Source organism: Neofelis nebulosa, chromosome 2, assembly GCF_028018385.1.
Source record: "Neofelis nebulosa isolate mNeoNeb1 chromosome 2, mNeoNeb1.pri, whole genome shotgun sequence".
NCBI classification, from domain to species: domain Eukaryota; kingdom Metazoa; phylum Chordata; class Mammalia; order Carnivora; family Felidae; genus Neofelis; species Neofelis nebulosa.
Genome location: NC_080783.1, coordinates 15,501,100 through 15,527,495, shown reverse-complemented (window position 1 = coordinate 15,527,495; position 26,396 = coordinate 15,501,100). Strand labels below are relative to the sequence as shown.

Here is a 26,396-nt window from a genome sequence, read left to right as displayed (position 1 = left end):
CCGTTGTTAGAGCGAGACACCGAAAATAAACATAATGTTTCGAAAACATCATGGAGGAATAAATCTGCTACATTACGTTCATAACTGAACATTCTACTTGCTAGACAACAGGAACTTCTCAGAAATATAAAATGTCAAACACTTTTCTCTTAGATGATCAATCACCACTCTCTACAATAAAACCCTGGTACATCATTTCTAAGATGCTTATAAATCCTAAGGGTTTTGAATCTCCTCTCATGCAAGCAGGTGTATACGACCAAGAAAGAGTTCAAATACCACCGTGTACTATCAAACATCACCATTAAGCTAAATCTAAGTGTTACAAAGAAACTCCTTTCTTATCATTTATTCTGGTGGGGAATGCGACCAGGCCCCCCCAGGCAGTCCTAGCGACCATCAATCTGCTCTAGAAGGTAGGGCTAGAAGCATCTCATAAATTGGTACTCACTCCCCTTCAAACAGCACATAAGTGTGCCACGTTAGGTAGGAACAAATATGTATAAAACTCAGGCTTTTCGGCACCTTTGCACACATATCTATGAATGTTTCTTATCACTAAATTACTCTCAAAAGTATAACTACCACTAACAAAAAAGGCTATACATCTAAAAATGTTTGGATCCAAGTAAGGACAATGGGCCAGTGCCCTGCCATTCAAAATGCAGTTCTCAGGCAGAAGCATCATCATCACCCAAGTGCCTCTTAGAAAGGCAGACTCTTCGGCCTTGTTGCTGGGAGCAGTGACAATGGATCTACTGAATCCAGATCTGATACCAAGATCCTGAGCTGATGTGCCTGCACGTTAGGGTTTAAAAAGTACAAAACCAGATGCGAATGACCACCACAGAAACAACCTTCACTGAGTCGTTAATATGAACTAAACAGTACAAGACACTTTGAAGATACTAACCTTAACCCTCACAACAGATACTATTAGATTTCTTATTTGTAAAATGAGAATAGTAAATTTTAGATGAGTAACTATTCCCTGATCACAACAATGGTAAGCTGCTGAGGTTGTGATGCTATATTCCCGGTGCTTACAAACATGCTCACAAGAGAATAAGCACTTGGTATACAATTAATGAGTAAGTGTGTCCAAGTAGCGAATGAACAAACACGTGAACTGACATGTTCAGGCAGCCTAATTCCAAGGCTCACACCATTAACCACTAGCCTCTCTCACTGCCTTCCACTTATCTTTTCAGGTCCTCTTATTCTTTTATATGAAATAACAGAAGACTAGGAAGAACTTCCAAAGTGTTTTAAAAAACATGCTAATTCATATGAGGAACAATCAGTTCCTCAGAAGGTCATTCTCTTCTGGGAGGACAATCTGAGAAGAGCTGTTTTAATCTACATTTATAAGGAAATAAATTAACAAATGACAACACTGATACAGTACTCCTGTTCAGAAATCCCATCATTTCAAATTTATGAAACCTCCTTATAATGCAAACAAATTCAAGGAATTAGCTACATGAGAAAAGTCAACCAAATTTTAACGTATCTTTTTCTTCCTCAAAGTACATATTTCACTTTTGTTAATACTTGACGATTCTTGGGGCGTCTGGGTGGCTCAGTCGGTTGGGTGGCCGACTTCAGCTCAGGTCACGATCTCACAGCCCAGGAGTTCGAGCCCTGCGTCGGGCTCTGTGCTGACAGCTCAGAGCCCGGAGCCTGCTTCGGATTCTGTGTCTCCCTCTCTCTCTGCCCCTCCCCTGCTCATACTCTGTCTCTGTCTCTCAAAAATAAACATTAAAAAAAAAAAAGTTAAACAAAAAATACTTGACAGTTCTTCACATTAAAGAGAAAAAAACTTTTCTCAACTCGAGACATCACTGTAAAACAAACTAAAAAGCTCTCTCTGGCTAATCCCAAGTACTACTGTCGTAAATCATATAAACGGCCACATTCTTCCCAACTCTGCTGCATCCATGGACTCACAATATAACACTTGAGGCCCCCACACTGAGAAATGAGAGTCTGTTTCACCCTCCTTGAATCTAGCAAAATGACTGGCTTAGGCCAACAGGACACCATGCTTAAAAATACTTAAGCACTGGACTTGCTCTCTCGCTGCTGGGAACCCTGCAACTGCCACCATGTAATAAAGACCAAACTACCTTGCTGGGTGTGACAGACACTTGACCTGGGTACTCCAAGGCTAAGCAGACTTGAGCGAGGCCATCAAAGGTCATCTAGCTGCTAGCCTACCAACCAGCTGATGACCCGGAACAAGGCTGGCAGAGGTTAGCCAAGCCAGCTCAGACCAGAACTACCCAGCTGACCAACAGAATCATGATTCTATTGTTCATGGTCATGAACAAATCTTTGTTGTTTTAAGTCACTAAGTCTTAAGATATCAGTGAATTATATAACAAAAGCTAACAGCCACTAAAAATTTTTAACTGATACTGCCCATAATTTCAACGTTTTCTATAGTTATACATTTATTTTGAATTATCATCAATATTCTAGAATAAAATAGGATGCTAAATTACTCATGTTTTCAGGACGGGGTGTTCTGACCTCAGCAGGTTTCATCTACTTTAAAAGCTATTTAAATAGTAGAAACTATTCCAGGCTGTGACCCACTTCTTAAGTGACGGAGGAATAGTGAAAATTCCAAAGAAAAAGAGCTTAAAGAATGGCCTCACTGAATCATAACCACAACTAAATGACTAATACAGTCATGTGTTGGAATGGTCATCTTTATTTATAAAACCATCTTAGGGGAAGAAAAAAACCCAGTCAGTTAAGAATAATGTTGGTTTAGATTTCTTTTTCTTTTACTAAGATCCTACGTCTGGACAATAATCGTGCTTATTCCTTAGTCCTGCTAATACATTCGGAATTTTTAGTTACAGTGATGGCCTTTAGCAACTGTTAACTCAAACGTGAACAGATTAATTAGGTTTGGAGGGCTGAGTTATCTTGAAAGGGGTCAGACTATAAATTACCCAGTTAACTAACTAATAGAAGAAATCAGAGGAATTCTGGCCACATACTGTGGTCATACAACAGAGTTGGTGGCTGAAGCCCAACTGTCACACAGCTCTACCACTTAACAGCAAGAGGCAAGCTATTTAACATCTGAAGGTCTCTAACTCCATCTGGGAAAGGGCATAATAACGGCACCCGCCTTCACAGGGTCATGTGATTATGTCCATGTGATGCACATAGTATAGCGCCTGGCATGCGGGTGGACGGACGGACATACAACGAGCACTCTAGCACCATTACTGTTACCACCTGTGTTATCAAGTCCACTTCTTAAATACTTACTGGAAAGATGTATGATTTTCCATTAGGAAAAACTACCTCAGCGGCTTCAACCCTTAGGAAAAAAAAAAAAAAGAGAAAGCCAGAAATAAAACACTTAAAAAAAAAGGCAGGGAGTTCTAGAAATGAACGTATGGCTCACAAGTCTCTCACGTGGCCTGTAACAGTAGCCTCAACACATTCAATCCATTCCCGTTCCAACAGTGCCGCCTGGATCGATCCCCCTGCGTTCGCTGCCCCCCTGCTGTTGCTCCCCCCGTGGCTCCCATCTCTCCTGGGGCAGCGCACGCCTGACGTTTTCTTCTCGGTGCTGCAAAGCACGCTTCCCCTGGGGGCTCCCCGCCAACACGGACGCACACATTCCAGCCTTCACCAGGGTGCTGTGTTACGCCACGAAAGCCGGCTACGCAACCGCTCAGGGGCGCATCAAGCTACAAAACCGGCACTGCCGCGCCATTTCAGGCGTGGGCTCTGCAGTGACGCAGCTATTCTGAATTATAACGAACACTTGAATGAACAACGACGCTGATACGCAGCAAGGGCCATTTAAATGTTGTCTAAGTCAACAACAGGCTCTGGAAAAAAATGCAGAGATCTTAGTGACACATAGAGGATGAATGCTTTGCTCTCATACGTGCTTCCCTACTTGTTTAGCTGTTCCTCAGCTGCCCCTCCATGTTTACATCCTCAAATCCAACGATCCTTAAACACAGCTTGAATTTCGTTGCCTCCACAAGGTCTGCCCAGGTGCCTCAGCTGGCAATAACCTGCCCTTACAGCCAGAACGTCACGGAAATTTATTTTAAAGTACTTATCACTTTCTATTTTGTACATTTATGTTCGGATCTCAGCCCCCGCAAAGAGAGGATATATTCTAGTCACCAGAGCCACGTTTTTCATCTTTACGTCTAGCACAAGGCCTCACTGCTTTGCCTTCAGAACAGGCTGTCCATAAAGGTGTCAAATGAACTTACGTAAACGGATTCTCACAGTATTCACTGAACATGGTGACAATAACATCGAGAACTATTTTTGCCTGCCAAAAAAAAAAAAGGAAAAGACAAATGTTGTCATCTACAGATATATTCTCTCTTCACTCAGATGGAAGTGAAAATTTAATTTAGTCCTCAAACATCTAAAAATGAGACTTTATATATACATTCTAAAAAAGGGAGTGGAATAAGAGCTGGTGAGCTAAAGTGGGCCTAGCCGTACCTTCAGGTGGTCTGCATTTATTCAGTTCTCGGAGAGTTAACAATCCATGACTGAAACAAATCACCTACTTCCCCCGGCCCTCCCCCTTGGGTTCACCAAGTTCCAAGGGAGACAAACGGCTAAGTCTGGGGGTAAACCTCATCAGTGTCCTAGATCTCTGCAGCCAGGCGCCCGACTCCTGGCTCGACCACTCACTAGTAACCGGACTTTGGGCCAGTTCCTTACCATCTCTGTAGTTCTCCGTCTTCATCTGTTACATGGAGACAATAAAATTCCTACAGTCTTATCTGGTTATTATGAAGATTAAATGTTTTCATGTGAGAGCAATGCCTGGCACACTGCAAGGGCCATACAGATTTCTTAAAGTTTTTAACTGGAAAAATATTCTCAGAAAAAAAATACAGTAAACTTATTGGGATATAGGCTTTGCTTTTACATACCCTTCACTGTTTAAATGTAAGATTTAGGAAAGCTACCTAAAGGTCTGTTAACGCATGAATTCTTTTTAATTGGTAAATAGTGCAAGCCATTATCACTCTAGGATTTCTGACGGCAAATATGGCCCATAAAAGTTATAAATGAAATACCTTACAGTGGTGTCCAATCCTGTTAAGATGTATTAGATGCCATTTATCTGCCCTATTTCTACAGGCCAGGCTTCTCCTGCCGTTCAAGCTTATCTTTCCCAATTTGCTTACCTGCCACCTCACCTTACGCCTTACTTAACCCGTGTAAAGAAATCGGGGGTGGGGGGTGTTTCATAGCAATCTAATATATGTATTTACTAAAAGTGACTGAACTAGTATTCTACATACTCTAGGTATCATCACATGCACATGCCCTTTGTCAACTTGCTAAATAACGCTTCTTTATAGCCAGTTCATTTTTAAAAACTTATTACCAGGTACACAAGGCACCAAATTACTCGGCATTTAAATTAAGCCAACCAAAACAAACAAGTTATACAACACTTTATTCCATTTCTCAATTTTACAGTTAGGTATATGGCTAATTCTCCCACCAGAATGAGTTCCTTAAAGTCAAGAAACTTGTACCTCATTAAATTCACAGCACTGGAAAGACAGAAGTACTCATTAAAGGTTTGTTGATTAAATGAACACACCATTACCAAGTACAGAACATCTACAGTTTTCTAATTTTCTAAATTTCTGAAGTATGTTCCCATCTACGAAATCAACACTTTGTAGTTCAGCCACGTAGTCTTGGCCAGAAATAAAATCTGTCCTGTCCGACAGTATAAAAGTGGAATCTGTTTCACTTACCTTAGTAAAGTCCGTTCCTGTGCATTCAATAAATACATTTCGAGTATTTACAGTTATTTTGGAATGATTTCCTGCAACAAACACAAGGTAACAAAAACAATCAGTTTCAGAAATACAGGTGCACTAAAAAAGCTCTCCAACACAGGAATGACATTTTCAATTAGGACACGATAAAAACTGGTATCTCAGAGGTAAGGTGAAAATGCAACTTTTATTTTAAGCCCCCACTGCAAGCAGGTGCATCAAAACAGTAACCAGCTGTTACTAAGTGCATTCAGCCCACCAGCTGCTCTGCCGGCACCGGAAGAAGCCGTCTCCTCGCACCTTCACCACAACCCTGTGCCAGCGCTGCAGGTAGAACAAACACTCAGAGCTTGAGCTCCTTGACCCTGATCCCAATCCATGAAGCAGCAAGGCTATGATATGGTCTCAGTCCGGCTACTCTGAAGCTCAGGTTCTGAACCACTGTAACAGCTCAAGTCCAAGACCTCAAGGACAAGAAACACTTCTCATCATGAACCAACTAAACCTTCTCCTCTCCAAAAGGGTAACGTCTACGGCTTTGAGGTCATTAAATTTTGTGAATACATTCAAGTTGCCTCATCAAACAAGCCCTCAGGACTGAGAAAAAGAGGGCTGAAATTCAGCTTAAAAGTTTTAACTATAAAATAGCAGGTTACTGATGAATGGATAAAGAAATTGTGGTTTATATACACAATGGAGTACTACGTGGCAATGAGAAAGAGTGATATTTGGCCCTTTGTAGCAACGTGGATGGAACCGGAGAGTGTTATGCTAAGTGAAATAAGCCATACAGAGAAAGACAGATACCATATGGTTTCACTCTTATGTGGATCCTGAGAATCTTAACAGAAACCCATGGGGGAGGGGAAGGAAAGGAAAAAAAAAAAAAAGAGGTTAGAGTGGGAGAGAGCCAAAGCATAAGAGACTCTTAAAAACTGAGAACAAACTGAGGGTTGATGGGGGGTGGGAGGGAGGAGAGGGTGGGTGATGGGTATTGAGGAGGGCACCTGTTGGGATGAGCACTGGGTGTTGTATGGAAACCAATTTGACAATAAATTTCATATATTGGGGGAAAAAGCAAACAAACAGCAGGTTAGACAGAATTTGAGCTTAACCAAGCAAATCACAGGCTAAAACCAAAGTATCAACACCCTCTGGAAGAACAGGACAGAATCCAGAGACTGGCACCAGTAAGTACCTATGTACCGATATTTACACATTTAAACGTTATATACTGGGGGACCCAGGGGGGGCTCAGTCAGTTGAGTGTCTGACTTCAGCTCATGTCAGGACCTCAAAGTTCCTGGGTTTGAGCCCTGAGTGGGGCTCCACACTGACAGCCTGCTGGTGATTCTCTCTCTCTCCCTCTCTCTCTCTGCCCCTCCCCCACTCATGCTCCATCTGTCTCTCTCTCTCAAAAATGAATTAACGCTAAAAAAAAAATAAAATTAAAGGGGCGCCTGGGTGGCTCAGTCGATTGAGCATCCGACTTCTGCTCAGGTCATGGTCTCACGGTACATGAGTTTGAACCCGGCACTGGGCTCACTGCTGTCCGTGCATAGCCCACTTCAGATCCTCTGTCTGTCTGTCTCTCTGCCCTTCTCATGCTATCAAAAAATAAACGTTAAAAAAATTTTTTTTTGTTATATAAAAACACCAGTAAAACGTTTATTAAATAAAAACCATTACAATAAAATCTACAAAATTCTGAGATTCCAGATGAAGATTTGATTCGATTCAGCCAAGTCTAAAGTTCAATTCTACAGAAATATTGAAGGATAAAACAGAAAAAAACCCAAAAAACAGAAAACAAACAAAAAACCCTGAGGCTCAAGAAACAACTCACCATTGATGATTGGAGGCATTGAAAGGACGACACCGTTGCTATCATAGATAACTGGGAACAGGGGTTTATTTTCAATGATATGTAAGTAATGTTTAAGGTGGTTGTCAGTCTGAAAAAAAGGAAGCCAAATTGTGAATTAGTTTACACACCTATCTAGCACAAAAAAATAATAAAACGGTCCCAAATGAGAGAAAGTTCTAGATTTGATTTGCTAATATAAATATCTCAATAGCCTTGTATACCTCCTCTCCAACAGAAGAGAGATGAGAACACAGCCTGGTCATTTTTCAAGACTAAAAACAGATTTGCAAGCCTGAATGGTCTCAAGCAAAACACAAACCATCACAAAACTACCTCAACAGGAAGGAAATCACTGGCCAATCAGGCCAAGGATAAGAGCTGCTTTTTCTGAATGATACCTACTACTTTTATTTTTCAAATGCCATTCAAAGTGACTACTAAATGATTTTAACCGCTGGAACCTAAAATGCTAAACAGTAGGAGATAGATACATTGTAATATTGTTTCTCACAAAAAACTAGCTTAATCTTACTCTTCATATTCTCATGAGGTTTAATTATACCTGGACAGGAATATCACAATCACAGGAATGCCACAATGTGGCATATTCCGCTGCATTGGTTCTCAATTCTAGCTGTAGATTAAAATCACCAAGAGGTTAAAAAAGTAACAAAAATATGCCCAGGCCACACTCTAGATCAAAGGAATCAGTAGCTCGTGGATGGAGCTAAGACACGGTTTTTTAAAAGGACTCATTTAAAATAATTTTTTAAAATAAAAATTAAAAGTAGTCATTTACATCTCCCTATTCCAAGACCAGACATTAAAGGAATTTTCTTGATTTATGGAGAGCTATTGCATAAGATAAAAAAAAAAAATCTACCTTGTATATGTTCATCAATTCACAGGCTGTATAGTCCTTGGTCTTATTTAGAGGCTTGAATTTGATATCTGAAGGTCGCTTTGCAGTGTAAGTAAAAGGGCCTGACAAAGTGTCCAAATCATGGGTACCAATAGCAACCAAGGCTCTTTTCCTAAATGTCGAGAGAAAAGAGGGAGAGGACAGACAAAACAAGTTCTAATAGTCCAAAGCAGATATTCGGGAGCTAACAGATGTTTTAACCAAACGATTTTTGACACTTCCCTAAAATAGCCTGTTACTACAAGGCAAATTTAGAAGAGAACAATGAACAAATTCTCACAGCCATCCAAAGTAATGAGAAATTCTAAAGCTACTTAAAACACATTATTTCAGGAGCCAGAATAGATTCCTTGCTGCAGTGCTCTCCTAAGTACTGTGTTAACTAGGACATTAGTAAACACTCCCTTTTTCTTTTAACTCCTCTTTGGGTCTTCAGGTGAACAAATGTTTTATTAGAATAAACTACCAAACTGCCGTGTTTTTTGGTTTTTCTATATTTTCCTTAATTTTCTGTCACAAAGCCGTATGACTTCAATAAGGGAAAAAATTAAAGAACTGTGAATTACATTTAAAATTTAATGTGCAAGGAAAGTTCAGAAGGTATTAATCTCATTTGTTCTACAGTTTATGTGCAAAGGATTTAAGGAAATTTTAGGAATTTATAGCAAGTTAAGATTAGGAGAGAAAGAAATAGAAACAGGAATATAAAACAGAGCCAGGAACAATATTAATACTAATTTAGAATCTAAAGGCCTACAGTCTTAGCACACAGTGTCACAAATTTAGCTCTAAGCTTTCTGAAAGACAATTCAAAAAGAAACTTGGTCAAAATGTATGCCATTCTTAAGACTTCTTAAAATTAGTTTTAGAGGGAAATAACAAATATATTTCAGTATCCATGTATAAGTGCATACACACACCAGATAAAATGCATTGGCAATCAAGGATTTTATGAAGGTCCACATTACATGACCTGTGAAATAGTTTTCAAAAGTTGTAAGAAATAAATCTTGGTCACCCTTCAAGACAGGTAACAAGAAATTTAAGAAATAAAACTGTTAACGAGCACAAAGAAGTGTTACTTTACTCTGAGTTATGTGCTTCCGGAAGATAGTAACTCCAGAAATATCATAGGTTGTAATACACAGTTCCATAAGTTTAGATACATTAACTCAAATCCATGTGTAAGAAGGTCCATGTGTGTGTGTTTTTTTTAAGATAGTAATGATTCCTTAATCCTAAGAGTATCCCCACAAAAGGTCACTAAATTTTGGTTTCAAACCCATCAGAAAAAAATAAATTCCATATGAATCAAAGAGCTATGCATTTGGAAAAACAAGAGATAAACACACATACGCTCACAGAAGGAACTACAAAAATTATTCAAAAGAAAATACAGGACAATGTGTAAAACTGGAGTAGGACACCCCTTAAGACATAAAATTTATCCCAGATATATGAAAATATGCAAACTAAAAAGAAGTTAGAAATCAAGATTTCCCTATCATACTGGCAAAAATTGTAAAGTCTTGCCCTGAAAAAGCAGGGGAGAGCTGAAAGAACAGAGTGGGAAATTCAGTGGTTGCCAACTGCAGAGGTCTCGCCTAGCTAAGTGTTTTGAATCTGAGTCTAAGTATTCAAAAGTATTTGCTGGCAAGACAAAAATCACTCCTCAGAGAAAATGAAGAACCTTACCCATAACATAACATTCGATGTGCAATCAAAAGACAGGGAAATGGGACTCCTACTCTAGACAAAAAACCAGTCTGTAAAAACCAATGCTAAGATGACCCAGACTGTCAAATCACCATGCAAATTTTAAAGCTCCTACCATAAAAAATGTTCAAGAATTACGGGGAAAATATACACATAAGGAGCAGAAAAGGAAATAACAGCAAAAAAAATTTAAAAAAAAAGAAAGAAACACTTAAGAAGAAGCCAAGAGGGGGCACCTGGGTGGCTCAGTGGGTTGAGCATCTGACTTCGGCTCGGATCATGATCCCATGGTCAGTGAGTTAGAGCCCCACTTAGGGCTCTGCTGTTAGCTCGGAGCCTAGGGCCTGCTTTGGATTCTGTCTCCCTCTCTCTCTGCCCCTCCCCTGCTTGTACACTGTTTCTCTCTCAAAAATAAAAAAAAAAAAAAAATAGTTTGTTTTTGTTTAAGAAACCAAATGGATTCTAGAGATGAAAAAGGTAAAAATTCACTGGACACTTCCGGCCAAGACGGAATAACAGACTAGATTTACACTCTTGCCTGAAACCACAAAAGGGGCAAAATACAGGAAACTGTTTCATGGGTGGCCCTGGACATGAGGCAGTGAAGGCAATCCCTGACAGACAGCAAATCAATGAAGGGAGCCCCACGACTGCCCGGCTTACTGCCTCGAGGGGTTTCCACGCTGTAAGGCAGGGAAGGGGGACAGGGTTGGAGATCAGCAGACTCCTGAGTTGAAAAGACGTAACGGGGAGTCTGGGGAGACCAAGACTGCTGGAGTTGACCAGAAACAGTACTGAAGTGGACAGCGCTATCAGAATCCTGCACATCTGCAGAGGAACCCCCTCAAGGGTTCCGCTGAGTACTGATCAGCGCACACACATGAGGAAGTTACTCGAGGACAGAAAAAGAACTATCGGAAGAACAGTGTCCGTGCAGACTGAAAACCTGGTTCCTGTGGGAAGGGATCAAGTAGACAGAAAGGTCTTGCCTCCGGATTAGCAGTTTGCCCTACACAGAACCTAATCAAAGAGGGGAAAAGTCAATAAAACCAAAAGCTGGGTTTTTTAGATCAATACGATCGATCCTCCAGCCACAGTGATCAAGGGAACAGACAGGAATGAAAAGGTGATATCACTACAGACATTAAGAGGGGCACCTGGGAGGCTCAGGCGGTTAAGCTACTCTGGATTTCCCCTCAGGTCATGATCTCATTATTTGTGAGATCAGCCCCACCTCAGATCAAGCCCCATCTTGGCTTGGTCTGTTCTCTCTCCCCCGTCTGCTCCTCCTCCACACACACACACTCTCTCTCTCTAAGAAAACATCGTGAACCACTTTATGCCAATACATTTGATAATGTAAATGAAATGAGTGTATTTCTTGAAAAAAAGTTTCCAAAGCCCATGCAGGAGGTTAATTAAGATTTACTGACAGGTAAGGACACTGGCACACCAGAGTATCAGGACGTAGTTTGTTTCTCCCGGTAGAAAAAGCTCATGATTCCCAGAAATACCATATAAACAGAGGTTAAAGCTGAATTAAGTGAGGAAATGCCTTCCAATTTAGTTAAAAATAGATTCTTCAAATAAAGTATGTCCAGAACATATAATCGGGCTCAACCACTTACTAGCTATACCTATGCTGGTCAGAAATCTCTTGTTTTGTTCATTTGAGATATTTAAATTCTTATTGTTTTGCTTAATCATGACGTTAACAAGCTAACACACAGACTATTTTTACAGCAGAACCGGGAATATTTAGAAACTGAAAAAGTTTCTTTTACCACATAAACAAAGATGTTTCTGGAAATAGAGACCTACTGATGTTTTATTTTTAAAACATTTCATCCCAGAAGAAAACATCCAGGGTCCCCTCCACCCCTTCCCCATCGCTTACACAAAAGCCTCTTCTAGTCTCCAGTTTACCAAACTGCAATTAGCACAATTAATAAATTCTTCTATTTTTATTCAAGACATCTCTAACTGTTAATCATACCTTTTGATCAGCATGAGATATGCTGATACATTTCAGGACCAATACAAAAAAACCTTGCTATGTTAGCTAAAGCTTGATTTTATCCGTAAACATATCATTTACTTCCATTAGGATTTTTTAAATGCTGAAGTTAGTTCAAAGACTCCCACTGTTACCCTCCTTGACCTTTAGGAGTTCAGGAATTATACAGGTTTGAAGATCACTGCGCTAAAGGAGCATATGGGAAATGATGAATAGAAATGTCCAATAAGTAAGAAAATTCAGTTACTTAGAAGTCTCAAGTTTCATCTGTCAAATTTATAATTATACTCAGGAAGAGACATCAAGCCAAAATTTTCCACTTTAAAATGACAGGTCATACTTCAAATTACCACCACTTAACATTTAGTAGTATGATGCACTACTAAGAATTTGAACCAAACGACAATAACACAAACATAAAAACCAAGGAAATCTCTAGGACTAGATATTTCTTCTCCATATCGTTTTCCCAATAGAGCTCTTGTTTCTCTATGCACTGTTTATAAGCAGTAACAAATAGCTGTCTGGTAAAATTTAAACTGATTGCAATTTAGCTAAGCAAATTTAAACTTGTTACTCTCACACATTAATTTAGAAACGCTTTGAAAAAATCTGCAGAAGAAGAAAGGAAGGAGGGAGGGAAGGGGGGGGAGAGAGAGAGAGAGAGAGAAAAGGGTAAAAAGGAAAAGGAGGGGGGAAGGGACAGAGGAAGGTAAGGAGGACAGAAGATGCAACGACAAACCTGCAAATGTTCTGATGTAGTTTCTCCTGAAGTTCAATGAAGCTGTCGTGTCGATCTTTAGTGAACTTGATATTCCGGAGAACCGCAGCCACAGCATAAGGGCGTATTCTTGCTGTCTGCAGTGCATCGGGCCGTTAGATGGAGTCCAGACTAGGGCCTTTCTTTGTAATAACGTCTTGTAAAACAAAGTTATCTGCACTCTTGATAGTATCACAAACTCGCAAACACGTATAACATGTATATTCATATATTCATTCAATCCGAGATAGAGTGGTGCCAAGAGACAAAGTCGTCATTCTCATGGAATTTACATGTCAGCAAAATTTCTGAAAATGTACTAAATAACTGAGAAAAAACTAGTGTTTTTAAGTAGTTTTCTCATAGTTGATGTTTTTACCAAGGTGATGTCCCCTCAAAGTTTCTGTAAATTTTATTAATGTATCACAACTTAAACAATTATATCTCAAAGTACTTTAAATAAACACATGGGTGTTATTTTCCAAAATTATTGAGGAAAACTGATGCTTTGCTGTTACTGACAAATGAAAGGGAACAAACTGACAGTTTTTAAGAGCTAGAGGCTAAATATACGTCCATTTTTAGCAAATGATCAAAGAAAATTATATTTGGCAGAGGGTCAGCTTTGTTTCATTTTCCTCCCCACCTTATAAATATATACACCAAGGAAATTTTTTAAGAAGGAAAATAAGAATTTATCTTTATTACCTCCTCTGTGATGATCAATTTCTGGATTTCTCCATTAGGTGTTACCCGTTTATACACTGGAGCCTTTATCCTAAAAGGCAATTAAAACAAACTTGCCCATTTTTCACCAAACCATTTCATCAGCTGTAGTCGGTGTAAAAGTATATAAAATGAATAGATCCAGGACAACTGGCTGAAGTTAAAGAAAATCAAATTTAGGCTGAATAGCAAAACAAAAAGCAAACTTTCTAACATTTAAAGTGGTCCAAAAATGGTATAGGATGCCCTAGATATAGGGGAGCCCTACTAACGCAGGATCAGCAGAGGCTAGAAAACACTAAGCAACCATGGGGGGGGGGGGGGGGGGAGGGGGGCATTTACATCAGCTGAAGAACTAGATTCAATAACCTTTAAGCTTTATTCCAACCATGAGATTCTGAACCTCTAGGAAAAATAGGGTTTATTAAAAATACAGATTGCTGGGGCCCCTGGGTGGCTCAGTCAGTTAACCGTCTGACTTCGGCTCAGGTCGTGATCTCACAGTCCGTGAGTCTGCGCCCTGTATCAGGCTGTCTGCTGTCAGCACCTCTCCCACTTCGGATCCTCTGCTTTCCTCTCTGACCCTCCTCCACACATTCTCTCTCTCAAAAACAAACAAACATTGGAAAAAAAAAAAATGTTTAAAAAAAAAATTGCCTGGGGAGCCTAGGTGGCTCTGTCGGTTGAGCATCCAACTCTGGGTTTCAGCTCAGGTCATGATCTCATGGTTCATGAGTTCAAGCCCCACATCAGGCTCCACACTGACAGCAGGGAGCCTGCTTGGAGTGTTCTCTCTCTCTCTCTCTCTCTCTCTCTCTCTTTCTGCCCCTTCCCCGGTTGTGCTCACTTGCACACACTATAGCTCTGCCAAAATAAACAAACAAACTTTAAAAAAAAATACAGATTGCCTGGTTCCATCTGGATGTACTGAATCAGGATATTCAAGGAAAGGCCTGGTAAATGGTATATTTTGAAGGCACAGTGCAGGTAATTCTTATAAGAGATTGGGAACTACTGTTTTAATCAGTACTTCTCAAACCTTAAGCGCTTATAGTCAAGTGGGGAATTTGTTAAACCACAGAGTGATTCAACAGGTCTTGAGGACAGGCTGAGATTCTGCAGTTCTAACAACTCTCAGGTGAGAGAGAGTACGCTGGTCCACAGACCACACTCTGAGCAGCAAGTCACTCTCCTAATTTTGTCTGATCATAAGTATCACATGAGGTGCCTGCTAAGAGTAGAAAATTTTAATCAAGCATATTTGGAAAATGCACTCTAAGGGATCATCCCTGATCCTAAAATAAAGAGGATCTGTCATGCAGAGAGAATGAATGGAGTCACCCTCCAAATTTTAACCACCTAAACCAAATGCCTCATCATCACCCTTTCACCCACACCCATCAGTCATCTGAAACCTCACAGTTGTAGAATCTAGCCCACTGGCCAGAGGCTCTTATTCTTTTGCAGCTAACCAAATAATACATACATAATCAAAACCAAAAATAATTATTTTTGATAGCTGTTACTGTTTCACCTCTTTTTCACTTTATATATTCATTACTTTCTGTATTCATTACATGAGTAGTTGGAAGGGGACTTAAAAATATCCATTCTGGGGCGCCTGGGTGACTCGGTCGGTTGAGCGTCCGACTTCGGCTCAGGTCGTGATCTCACGGTCCGTGAGTTCGAGCCCCACGTCGGGCTCTGTGCTGACAGCTTGGAGCCTGAAGCCTGTTTCGATTCTGTGTCTCCCTCTCTCTCTCTGCCCCTCCCTTGTTCATGCTCTGTCTCTCTCTGTCTCTCAGAAATAAAGAAACGTTAAAAAAAAAAAATTAAAAAAAAAAAATCCATTCTAAACTAGGAGACTAAAATCAGAGAGGCCAATTAACTTGCCCACGGTCAGACAGCCATCACAAGACTTTCAGTTTTCCAGTTAGGAAGCTCCACTCCTGAGTCTTCTTAGAGTTCTCAAGCAAAACAGCGTATCAAGGTTTGACACCTCTACTTTCCTCCCAACGTCTACTTCAACTGGATTACTGAGGAAATTCACATGAACCCACTAAAAATTTTAAGAAACCATAAAATCATTAACCACTCCAGTTTTAAATATGTTCCCACAATAAAAGGCTAGGACTCAATATGCAAATTTTCAGGTGGCTATAATCTGCATGAATCTTACTCTCCAAGCCTCTCTCTATGCAGCCCCAATGCTGTGTACCTGTCCTGCAAGTCTTTCTGAAGACTTAAGGTTGCTGATAATGCAGGCAAAAGAAACCTAACTTAGCAAAGTATTTACTAAATATTTTCTTACCTTTCTTTGAAGACTTGAAGTCCTCGAACCAATCCTTCCAAACAAAGAAGATCATATCTATTGGCAGGGACATCAATTTTGTAAAGAACAACATCAGAGGCTCCCTCCGCCTTTTCATTACCTTGTTCCTTACTTATGATTTCTTTCTCAGAAGTCTAAAACAAGCCCCAAAAAATAAAGTGAAATGTTAACTCTTCTGAAAAAGTAGTAATCAGTGCTATAAAGTAGTAACGACATTATACATGTTCTTTTCAGCAGTAAAATGTGTTTATTATATTTGCAACAAAAATAAAAGTATTAAGTGTTACAATCACAGCACCAGAAAATACTCCAATTTTTGCTGAGTTCTGACATCTAGCATCCTCAGTCATTCCAGAACAGCACTAATTCATCTGAAGCAAGGGTCAGCAAACTATGGCCCACTGGCCATTATCATGCCTGCCACCTGTTTTTGTAAGTAAAGTTTTAATGGAACATCACCAGGACCATCTGTTTACATCTCACCTATTGTGACTTACATACTGCAACAGCTGAGTTGTGACAGAGACTACACCACCTACAAGGCTACTATCTGGCCCTTTACAAAAAAAAGTTTGCCCACCCTGGATTTAAAAGAAAATACACCATCACCAAGTACGGAGGGCAACAACAACGAAAAGTGCCAAAGAGGCAAAGTCAAGATGATTCACCAAGTAAAAGAAATAGGGCTTATAATGACTCTCAAAGCTAAATCCAGTAGGCACCCATGTGAATGAGAGTAATATTAAAAAAAACAGGGGCGCCTGGGTGGCTCAGTCAGTTGAGCGTCCGACCTTCGGCTCAGGTCATGATCTCACAGTTTGTGAGTTCAAGCCCCGCGTCGGGCTCTGTGCTGGCAGCTCAGAGCCTGGAGCCTGCCTCAGAATCTGTGTCTCCCTCTCTCTCTGCCCCTCCCCTGCTCACGCTCTGTCTCTCTCTGTCTCAAAAATAAATAAAAATATTTTCAAAAAAATAAAATAAAAAATAAAACAAAAACAAAAAAGTAGGAAGCGATGAGAAGCTGTGGTACAAATGAGAAGAGATTACAGACACAACGGGAAGCAATCTAATGACAGAAAAGGTATGGAGCAGCAAGAATAAGGCAACCAAGAGAGAGAAGAGAGAAGAAATACCACTAAAATAATTTTAATACAGTGGCCAAAAGCTTAGAATATCTCAAACGCCACATTACCCCAGATAATAACAGATTTAAATTTTTTTTAAGTTTATTTATTTTGAGAGAGCAAGTGGGAGAGGGGCAGAGAGAGCGAGAGATGGAGAGAGCGAGAGATGGAGAGAGAGAGAGATGGAGAAAGAGAGAGATGGAGAAAGAGAGAGATGGAGAAAGAGAGAGATGGAGAGAGAGAGAGATGGAGAAAGAGAGAGACGGGGGGGGGGGGGGGGGGGAGGGGGAGAATCCTAAGCTCCTAAGCAGGCTCCTCACGGATAGCATGGAGCCTGATGTGGGGCTTGAACTCACGAACCATGAGATCATGACCTGAGCTGAAATCAAGAGTCAGATGATTAACCGACTGAGCCACCCAGGTGCCCCAGGAACAGATATTCTTAAAGATAAACCACTGTCAAGAAAGATAAGAATTACTATGGTGTACACCTGAAATAAGATACTGCATGTTAATTATACTTCAATTTAAAAAATAAACAGCGGGGCGCCTGGGTGGCTCAGTCGGTTGAGCGTCCGACTTCAGCTCAGGTCACGATCTCACGGTCCGTGAGTTTGAGCCCCGCGTCGGGCTCTGGGCTGACAGCTCAGAGCCTGGAGCCTGCTTCCGATTCTGTGTCTCCCTCTCTCTCTGCCCCTCCCCCGTTCATGCTCTGTCTCTCTCTGTCTCAAAAATAAATAAATGTTAAAAAAAAAATTTTTTTAAAAATAAAAAATAAACAGCAATTTCATTGACCCCCTTTGATCGAGCGCTATTTAAGTTCTAATTCTTCCTCCTCCCTCTGCCTCCTTTCATGTTGCGTCCTTATCTCCCCCATCATAGGAGATGTGGCATTTCAGAAAGGACCCTTATGAAAAAGGGGAGAAAATGTGGGAAGCAGAGAAATGAAGACCTCTGAATTAGAGAAGAAAGGCCTACTCCCTTTGCAAAAAAGACACCAGCTTAAATCTTTCATTTCAGGATCTCAGATCATGCTAGGACTGTATGTGAAGACTGGGTCTGTGAGGGCTAATAAAAATCTTACTGAAATCAAAGACCACAGAAATTTCAGAGCTGGAAGGGGTCTACATCAATCGTATAGTCCAGCCCTTATTTCACACATGAGAAGAAGGCCCGGAGAAGCGATGTAATTTAATTGTCAGTGGTTACCCAGCTAGGGAATGTGGGAGCTTAACCTATTACTCAGATTCTCTGATATCCAGTCCAATGCTTAGATATCACACAGCCTCAAACATAAGCCAAGTGTAATTATCACAGCAATTTAACAGAAAAATCTCAGTCAACTTCAAGCATAGAGATGCTCATTAACAAAACAAAGGTTTCCTGTAACATCAGTTAAAGCAGCAGAAAAAACAAGGCAAATCAATTTACATCATGTCAGCCTAAAGATTTAGCCTCAGTGTTGTAACACTGCAGAGATCAAGAAGATAAAAGGTGTAAGAAAAAATAACACTAATTACAAGAGAAATATTAAATCATTTTAGTTATAAATACAATGTCTATTACATGATCATGAGTAATATATTTTGCAAATGTTGTCTAATTTTTAATATTTTAATATAGTAATATTTGATGTTTTTATTAATATTTTATTATACTAATTTAATAATTATTTAATAATTGAAAGACTAGGGATATGCTTCATAGTGATTTTTACAGGCAGCCCTTCAAAAAACAGAAGATCATTTTACAAGGCCAATGTATACAGTAGCGAGTGAGGAATGAATTAACATTGGTTAAACAGGAAGAGAGGAAGGCACAGTAGGGCAGAGGAAGAGAAGTAGGGGGAACCACAGGCCAGTGAGACATAAACTCTGGCTAAGGTAACGTTTCCATCGCTCCCCAGGCCTCTTTCCATAATTTATAAAAAGGCACCACACTGCAAAGGAGCACACCCTCATTCTGGGGTTACTCGAGATGGTCTATCCGTCTCCCCAGCATTAGCCCAATAACTTCAGGTGACAACGTAACATGTAAACCCTCTCTGAGATTTTAAAGAAAGCAACAGACTCTCTTAGAACTGAAGCTTAGCCCCTTAACACCAAGAACACAGCAATCACCATAGCCCACGAATATTCCATGTTAGTCTAACCATAAGGTAACAAAATACAGTGGACCTCTGCAAAATGCGCTTATACACAAACTATTGAAAAAATATTCAATACATACAATTTCATCAAGTTCCAGACCAAATTCAAAACACAGTTCATCAAATTCTTCGTCAGCTGGAAAAAAAAGGAGATTGCTAATTTTAATTTGTTCAGCTTAAATGGGAGTAGTATATAAACTGCATTTTCTTTTAAAACTGCCTTACACCAAGCATATGAAATATCAGGCATCAGCACCATTTTAAAACCAAAAGAGACAAAAAAAAAATATTAAAAACACAGGACTATTTTAAGGGCTGATTCATTTAGTATCAACTAGAGAATCAGGTTACCTGCACAGGGAAGTTTGGGTAGGGATCAAACGTAAAGTGGGCTCCGAAACACAGATCCAACACAATGGGATAATGTCACGTAAGTCCTATCCTTTAAAATCCTGAGGCCTTGCGGCCTGGCTGGCCAGGCCAGAGTTTGACTACTCCACTTCCTGGTTCTAAGAACTGGCACCTTATGTAAACTTCCTGACTCCTAGGCCTCATCCATCAAGTAGCATTTTACAGCCATTTATTTATAGCAGGAACTCTGGGAAAGTTTTCAACATTATTATGCAGGTAACAGACCTGCCACAGCACCCTAAAACGTACTAGGTCTGCAACAATTAACGGTTCTCTTCCTTAGTTACATTCTGCTTCCCTCCACTACCTCATACAGCATTTTGAGGGACTTTCTTGTTATCAAAAATTGAACACAAACCGTCATTACCAGTATATTCTAGTGAAAAGCCGGTCTGAAGATTCTGATCTTGACAATGCACTTCAGTTCAGCATTTACAAGAACCTACTACGTGGCAGGTGGCTACACCAGGTGCCAAGGCTACAAAAATAAAACAATTCCTACTACTTACTCCTCTATAAAGAAATCAGATGCGTAAACATAGTTTTAAGTGCAAGGTACGGAGGTGGCACGAAGAAGGCCGTTATCCACTTAAAGTCAGCTAAGGCTTCACAGAAAGGATGAGTTCATTAGGCAGAGACCGTGAGGAGTGGGACAAGAGCATGGCAAATTTGGAAAAGTTCAGTATGGATGAAGCCTAAGGTTCCGGTCAGGAAGAAATTGGACGCAACAAGTAAAAGAACTCACAACATGCCAAGGGACTTGCTCTGTCCTGCCTGTAGGCGGTGGCGGTTACACGGAAGGATTCTGCGCTGGGCAAAAGCAGGATCAGATCTGCACTTTACAGGATGGCAGCAAGGTGGTGGATGGATTGGAGCAGGGAGGTTTCCCTGTGAGGGAGGGACAGTGAGGGCCTGACTAAAAGAGTGGCGGTGGGTATGAGGAAGGAAGAATGTGGGAAAGGTCAAAGAAGCAGGATCTGCACGGCTCAGTGACCGGATGGGAGGGGGGAGGTGAGAGCAGGAAGAGTCTAGGACCCCCAGGTCCCCCGTGTGGATACCGTTAACTGGGGCGAAGAACAACAGATGTCCCCAGTGATCTCTACCTCCTGGTACTCACGCCCTTGTGTAGACTGAGGTCTGAAGCAATCACATGAGTGATCCCGGGAGCATACTCTTCAGGCAGCCAAGCCTGGATGGAGACGACTGCAGGCCCAGCTGACATCCTGCCGGCAACCCGGTCAGAGACCCAGAGCTAGAACCCCCCAGCTAAGCCACTCCTCCGTCCCTCTCTCAGAAAACTGTGAAATAGGGAGATGGGCTAGACCGGTGATGGGTACTAAGGAAGACACTTGTGATGAGCACTGGGTGTTGTATGTTATGTGATGAATCACTATTGCACTGCGTGTTAACTAAAATTAAACACACACACGCACACAACATAACTGGGAAATAACCACCACTTGTTTTACAGTACTGCATACTGGGGTAATTCGTTATGCAGCGATAGAGACTTCAGTCCCTGGAAGTGGAGTGATGCCAAAACAAAACGGGGAAAACGTGGGAATATGGCTTTGGAACCAGGAGGCAGGCTTCGAGGAAAGTGTAAATCAAAACCTCAAGTGCCTGTAACGAGAAGTCTCATAGTCTTTAATAGGATACAGGTGAGGCTATGGAGGAGCCTGAGGCAGTGTGACTAGAAACTGGCAAAGGGGAATCCTTTTTATGTAAAGGCAAAACTTTAGCAATGCTATTACCCGGTTATGCACACTGTAGAAAATGTACCTACTCAACTAGGTGATGTAACTAAGATTCCCAACCAGTGCTGTAGGTGTCGCTTGGTTTTTTTTTCTTGCTGTTTATGAGAGAAGAGACAAAGTAAAGGCCATTAAAAAGGAGCCAGGACTTGACGGTTTTAAAAATTCAGTCTCCTAAGGTATAAAATGGTACTAAGATAAAGAAATGACTTCTGAGCAAACAGTAAATCCAGAGCATTGCCAGGAAAGCATGGTCCAAAGATGAAATCAAGGATATGACTGTAAACTCTTAAGACTCAAAAAGATCAAAGGTACTATTCATTCAGAAAAAAGGCACTATCAATTAAGGGTGTGCCTCACAAGTTCAGTCACACAACTGAGCTTAATCAAGGGCCCTGTATCAGTACAAATCCAAGGTACAAAACACCTTATTTCAGAAATTTGTGAGTGCCATGGCTTCTCACTAATGAAATGGAAACTAGCAAAACTCACTGAAGACCCACAAAGTTTTTAAAAGAAATATATAGGCAGAAACATTACAAGCTTGAGCTGAAAGGGACAGAGAGAGGACAAAATGAAGTCTCTGAACCGCCAAAAAGCTACTGGCAAGTAGAGAGAACTAATTGGATGTAAAACACGTGCTTTCTTTCCCCCATAAAAATAAGGATCACTCAGAGAGCGCAGCCAAGAGCCCAGAGGGTAGGGCTGAAAGCCATGGAGAAGGATCCTAGGCCTTGAGACCTCATCAAGAGAGTCGAACACGTGCCAGTTCAATTTCAGAATGTGTCTCCCATGTTCCCCTTTGACGAGGAATGTGTATAGCGGTCCTCCTATGCCTCTCTCCCCGCTGATGTTAGTTGTCGGCTGGGCAGATCATCTCTTTAGTCTCTGAGACCAAGAGAAACTATAGTCAAGCAGCTGTACTTAAGAAACTACACCTGAAGAGCCTCATCCACACCGGGCCGTGATTTAGAGGAGATTCTGGATTTTGAGATGCTGCTGTGATGGGATAACACTTCTGGAATCCTTGGGAAGGGGTGAGTAGGTTTTGTATGGGGGAGGAACATGAATCACCGTGGGGGGAGGGGGCAGGGGGCAGAGGGCAGACTGGCAGTCAGCTTCCAAAACTACCCGCCTCCTGGTATTCATACCCTGGTGTAGTCACCTTCCACACTGTGAAATGGTCTGTGTGACCTAAAGAATATGAGAAGGGATGGCATGTCACTTCTGACATGTGCTTCTATCACTCTGAACACTCAATTACCTGCTCTCTTGGGACCTCTTGCTCTGGGACAAACAAGCCACCATATTGCAAGCAGTCCTAGCGAGAGGCACTGAAGCCTCTAGCCAAACATGTGCAAAGAACAGAGGCCTGCCAACAACCACTTGAGTGAACTTGGAATTAGATTCTCCAACCCCAGTTAGGCCTGGAGAGAGGACTACAGACCTGGCACCCTTAGGACAACATAATGAGACATCCAGAGCCAGAACCACCCAACTGAGCCACTCTTCACTCCTGGACCCTCAGAAACCATAAAACACACGACCATCTTAAGCTGCTAATGTGGGGGGTAATTTATTATGCAGCAATAGAAAACAATTTGATCAGTAACCATTTAGTTTAGAACCGTTAAAACACTGCATCTTTCAATGCCTCATTATACAATTTGTTTTATTCCTATCCGCTGTATTTCACGTGCTTCGAAACAAGAACAAAATTGTGATTAATAATTCTAACAAAACAACACATCTAAGTGACTACCCCTTAGAGGTTTGTAGGACATATACAGGTGGCTCTGACAGTCCCGTCAGCAGTCACACCAAGGCAGAGCAGGAGCAGAACCGAACAGTGATAATAAATCAGTTAACAAGAAAATGTTAACTGTGGCAAAAGGAACACACCTGAGCAGAAAAGTGATTAAAAAGGTAGACTAAGGAGATAAAACGGCCCCAGAGAAGGAAAAGGACCAGAACAAAAGCAGCTTGAGAAATCTCCTTGGTAAGCAAAAAGATGGTGAAGGTAGTGACAGGGAGAAACAATGAAATTTAGGACAAAAAGCAAACCTTGGAAGGACTCAAAAAAAATAGAATGTGCATACAAAAGACTGAATATCTGAGAATAAAAAGTGAGGAAGACTAACAAAAAAAAAAAAAAAGAGGGTAAGAAACAAGAGGGACCCATTCTAACTTGCAAACTAGATGCTTTGCTAAACATGCTTTTCCAACTTTGACCTCAACCCAATTAAGTTTCAAGAAAAAATACAAGAAATATAAACTGACTGGTATTTCTAACCTGCCTTAAGTACACCTCATTAACATCAACCTTCATGACTGAAATTTTAAGTTCATTTATTTTTAATTTATTTTCAGAGAGAGAGAGAGAGAGAGAGCGAGCACATGCATGCACAGGGGAGGGACAGGAGATGGGGGTAGAGAGAGAATCCCAAGCAGGCTCTCCGCTGTCAGCATGGAGCCCTGATGCAAGGCTCGAACTCATGGCCTGCGAGGTCATAAACTGAGCCAAAATCAAGAGTCGGACACTCAACCGAGCCACCCGGGCACCCCTCTGAAATTTGAGCCATTAGCTGATGGATACTTATCGGGGGGAGGTGAAATCAAGCTTGCCTGATCACTTTCAATAAGAAAAACATGGGAGGGGTCGCTAGAGAATCTATGAAATCAGATAGATGTAAATAGATGACAAATCTCACCATTTTAAAAACCTAGAGTATTTTTTACTTTCTCAGAAATGGATACTTGGGTGGTAACTGATCACAGATGTCTTAAATATTTGCCCCATACCATCGTGTATAATTCAGGCATATACCATTAGTAAGAACATGGTTTAGAATGGGTTAAGAAATATAAATAAGCACATTGTAAAATAAAACAGTGTAGGGAATTAGAGCTGAATTCAGAAGTCAAAAAGTATTACCTCTATTTTCAGGGACTTACGGCAGAACCCGACAAAGAATAATACTTGAAGAATATGTGGTATCTAAAATTGCGACTTTAGAAACATTTTAAAAGCTATCTTCGTGGTAACATTCTAGGCAGCAGTACCTGTTACACCGACTAGGTCTCTCTTATACTGAACCTTAAAATCCAAAAATAGTTCTCACAAATCAGTTGCCACAGCCCTTATATAAGCTGATAACTATGGGGAGAGACAGCTATCATTTCAACCGCTACAACCATATGGCCGCTGATAATTTGCACTGTTTCCTCCCTTTTCTAAATGGGGATGTTTTCAGAACTAAAAAAGACACCAAGTGTAGCATGAAGACTGTGCCCGCCCGGTAAAGACTCCTCGTCGTCATTCAGGTCTCAGGTGTTACTATCCTATCTAACGTTGTTCTTAGCACAGTATTTTTGTTTCCCCGATAGCCTTTAACATAATCCAGAATCAGTTCATTAGTGTGCTGGTTAATTATTGTCTGCCTCCGTCATCAGAACGTGAACGGGGGCCTTACGTGTCATGCGCACCGCTGTATTCCCAAAGCGCCAGGAACAGCGCCTGGCACCTAACAGGTGCTCAAAAAACATTAATAAAGTAAGATAGAATGCCACCACTTCCTGCTCAAGCTTCTACCCCCTAATGCCTCATAAATGTTGTTCCTACAGAGCTCTTCTTGTCGTGCTCAACTAGCTGCACTCGGGATGCAACCCAGAGCTTCATTCCTATTCTATCCCCTGACACGAAGCACGCAACAGATGCTCCATGTGAGAATGCTGAACGAATGACATGGCCAGCTTGGCACGTGCGAATGATGCAACACCAGCCCTGGCAAGGCGAGCTGGGAGAGGCTATTTCAGCCCAGCCCGGCCGCTTCGACCGCCAGACATCCCCGTCTCTACCCGGACCACCCGAGGCCAAAACCTGCCGGGCAGCGTGAACGTTCTCACGAAGGCCTTTTGAAGGGGGGCGGGGGGGGGGGGGTCCCAGCCTCGGAGCAGAGGCACAAAGCCAGGCCACGGCGCCCGCACTTACTGTAGGTCCGACCCAGGGCTCGGAAGAGCAAATCCCGCTTCACGCTGACAGTCGGCATGGCGAGTCGGGATCTACTGCGACTGCGCGGTGAACCGGCCGGGGCTCAGCGCGCGAGGCACGTAGGACCCGGCTCCCTCTTGTGCGGGCTCCCTTCAATATTGCCAGTCGGCTCCCAACAGCTTCTGCCTCGTTTTTCATCTGGAGGCACGTAAATTGCGATAGTTAAACTCCTTAAACCCATATGCGTGGTATGAATAACGTGCAGGCTGAGAAAGGAGACAACATTGGCGACAACGTGCTACGATTTGATAGGCAGTGGAATAGGCAGATTGCAAAGGCCCTCACGCCTCCAACCCACTATGGGCGGAGGACGCCAAACTAGTGGGAGGGGCACAAGGGGAGGCACGTCGGGGGCGGGGCCTGGAGGTGGAGCATCCTCTCCCTGGGGAGGTGAGAAGATGAGCGGGAGGGGTCTCTGACAGCCTACGGAGAAAAATGTGCAAATCTGAGCTGTGGGATCTGGAGAAACCGTCAGGCCGCAGTTTGGGCTTCAATCTTCGCGCTTACGTACAGTCTCCCTTGTACTCTAGGTTTGAGCCTTGCAGCAGCCCTTTAAGACACAGGGTCTTAGAGACATTTTTAGAAAAAGAGACAAACTGGTGGTTAGGCAGTGCTGTCTGCTGGCGGATACTGTGCTCAGTCCTCCGCCATCAGTAGCGGATTTCCTCTTTATGACAACCCTAAATGTAATAGGCTGAATAGAGGCCCCCAAAGATATCAGGTCCTAACTCTTGGCCCCTGTAAATGTCACCTCATCTGG

General features: G+C 41.6%; 1 protein-coding gene across 1 annotated transcript in view; it reads right to left on the bottom strand.

Annotated features, from left to right (window-relative positions):
• Positions 1 to 25,869, bottom strand: part of FARSB (phenylalanyl-tRNA synthetase subunit beta) — a 72,172-nt gene extending 46,303 nt beyond the window's left edge. The window contains exons 1-10 of the mRNA XM_058703378.1: positions 25,577 to 25,869; positions 19,501 to 19,556; positions 16,130 to 16,284; positions 13,801 to 13,870; positions 13,075 to 13,190; positions 8,561 to 8,711; positions 7,657 to 7,765; positions 5,787 to 5,857; positions 4,263 to 4,324; positions 3,292 to 3,343 (exon numbers count right to left, since the gene is read on the bottom strand). Coding sequence (XP_058559361.1) covers positions 3,292 to 3,343; positions 4,263 to 4,324; positions 5,787 to 5,857; positions 7,657 to 7,765; positions 8,561 to 8,711; positions 13,075 to 13,190; positions 13,801 to 13,870; positions 16,130 to 16,284; positions 19,501 to 19,556; positions 25,577 to 25,634 — 900 coding nt within the window. The 5' untranslated portion in view covers positions 25,635 to 25,869. The remainder of the gene's footprint in view (positions 1 to 3,291; positions 3,344 to 4,262; positions 4,325 to 5,786; positions 5,858 to 7,656; positions 7,766 to 8,560; positions 8,712 to 13,074; positions 13,191 to 13,800; positions 13,871 to 16,129; positions 16,285 to 19,500; positions 19,557 to 25,576) is intronic.
• Between the last annotated feature and the right edge of the window lie 527 nt (positions 25,870 to 26,396).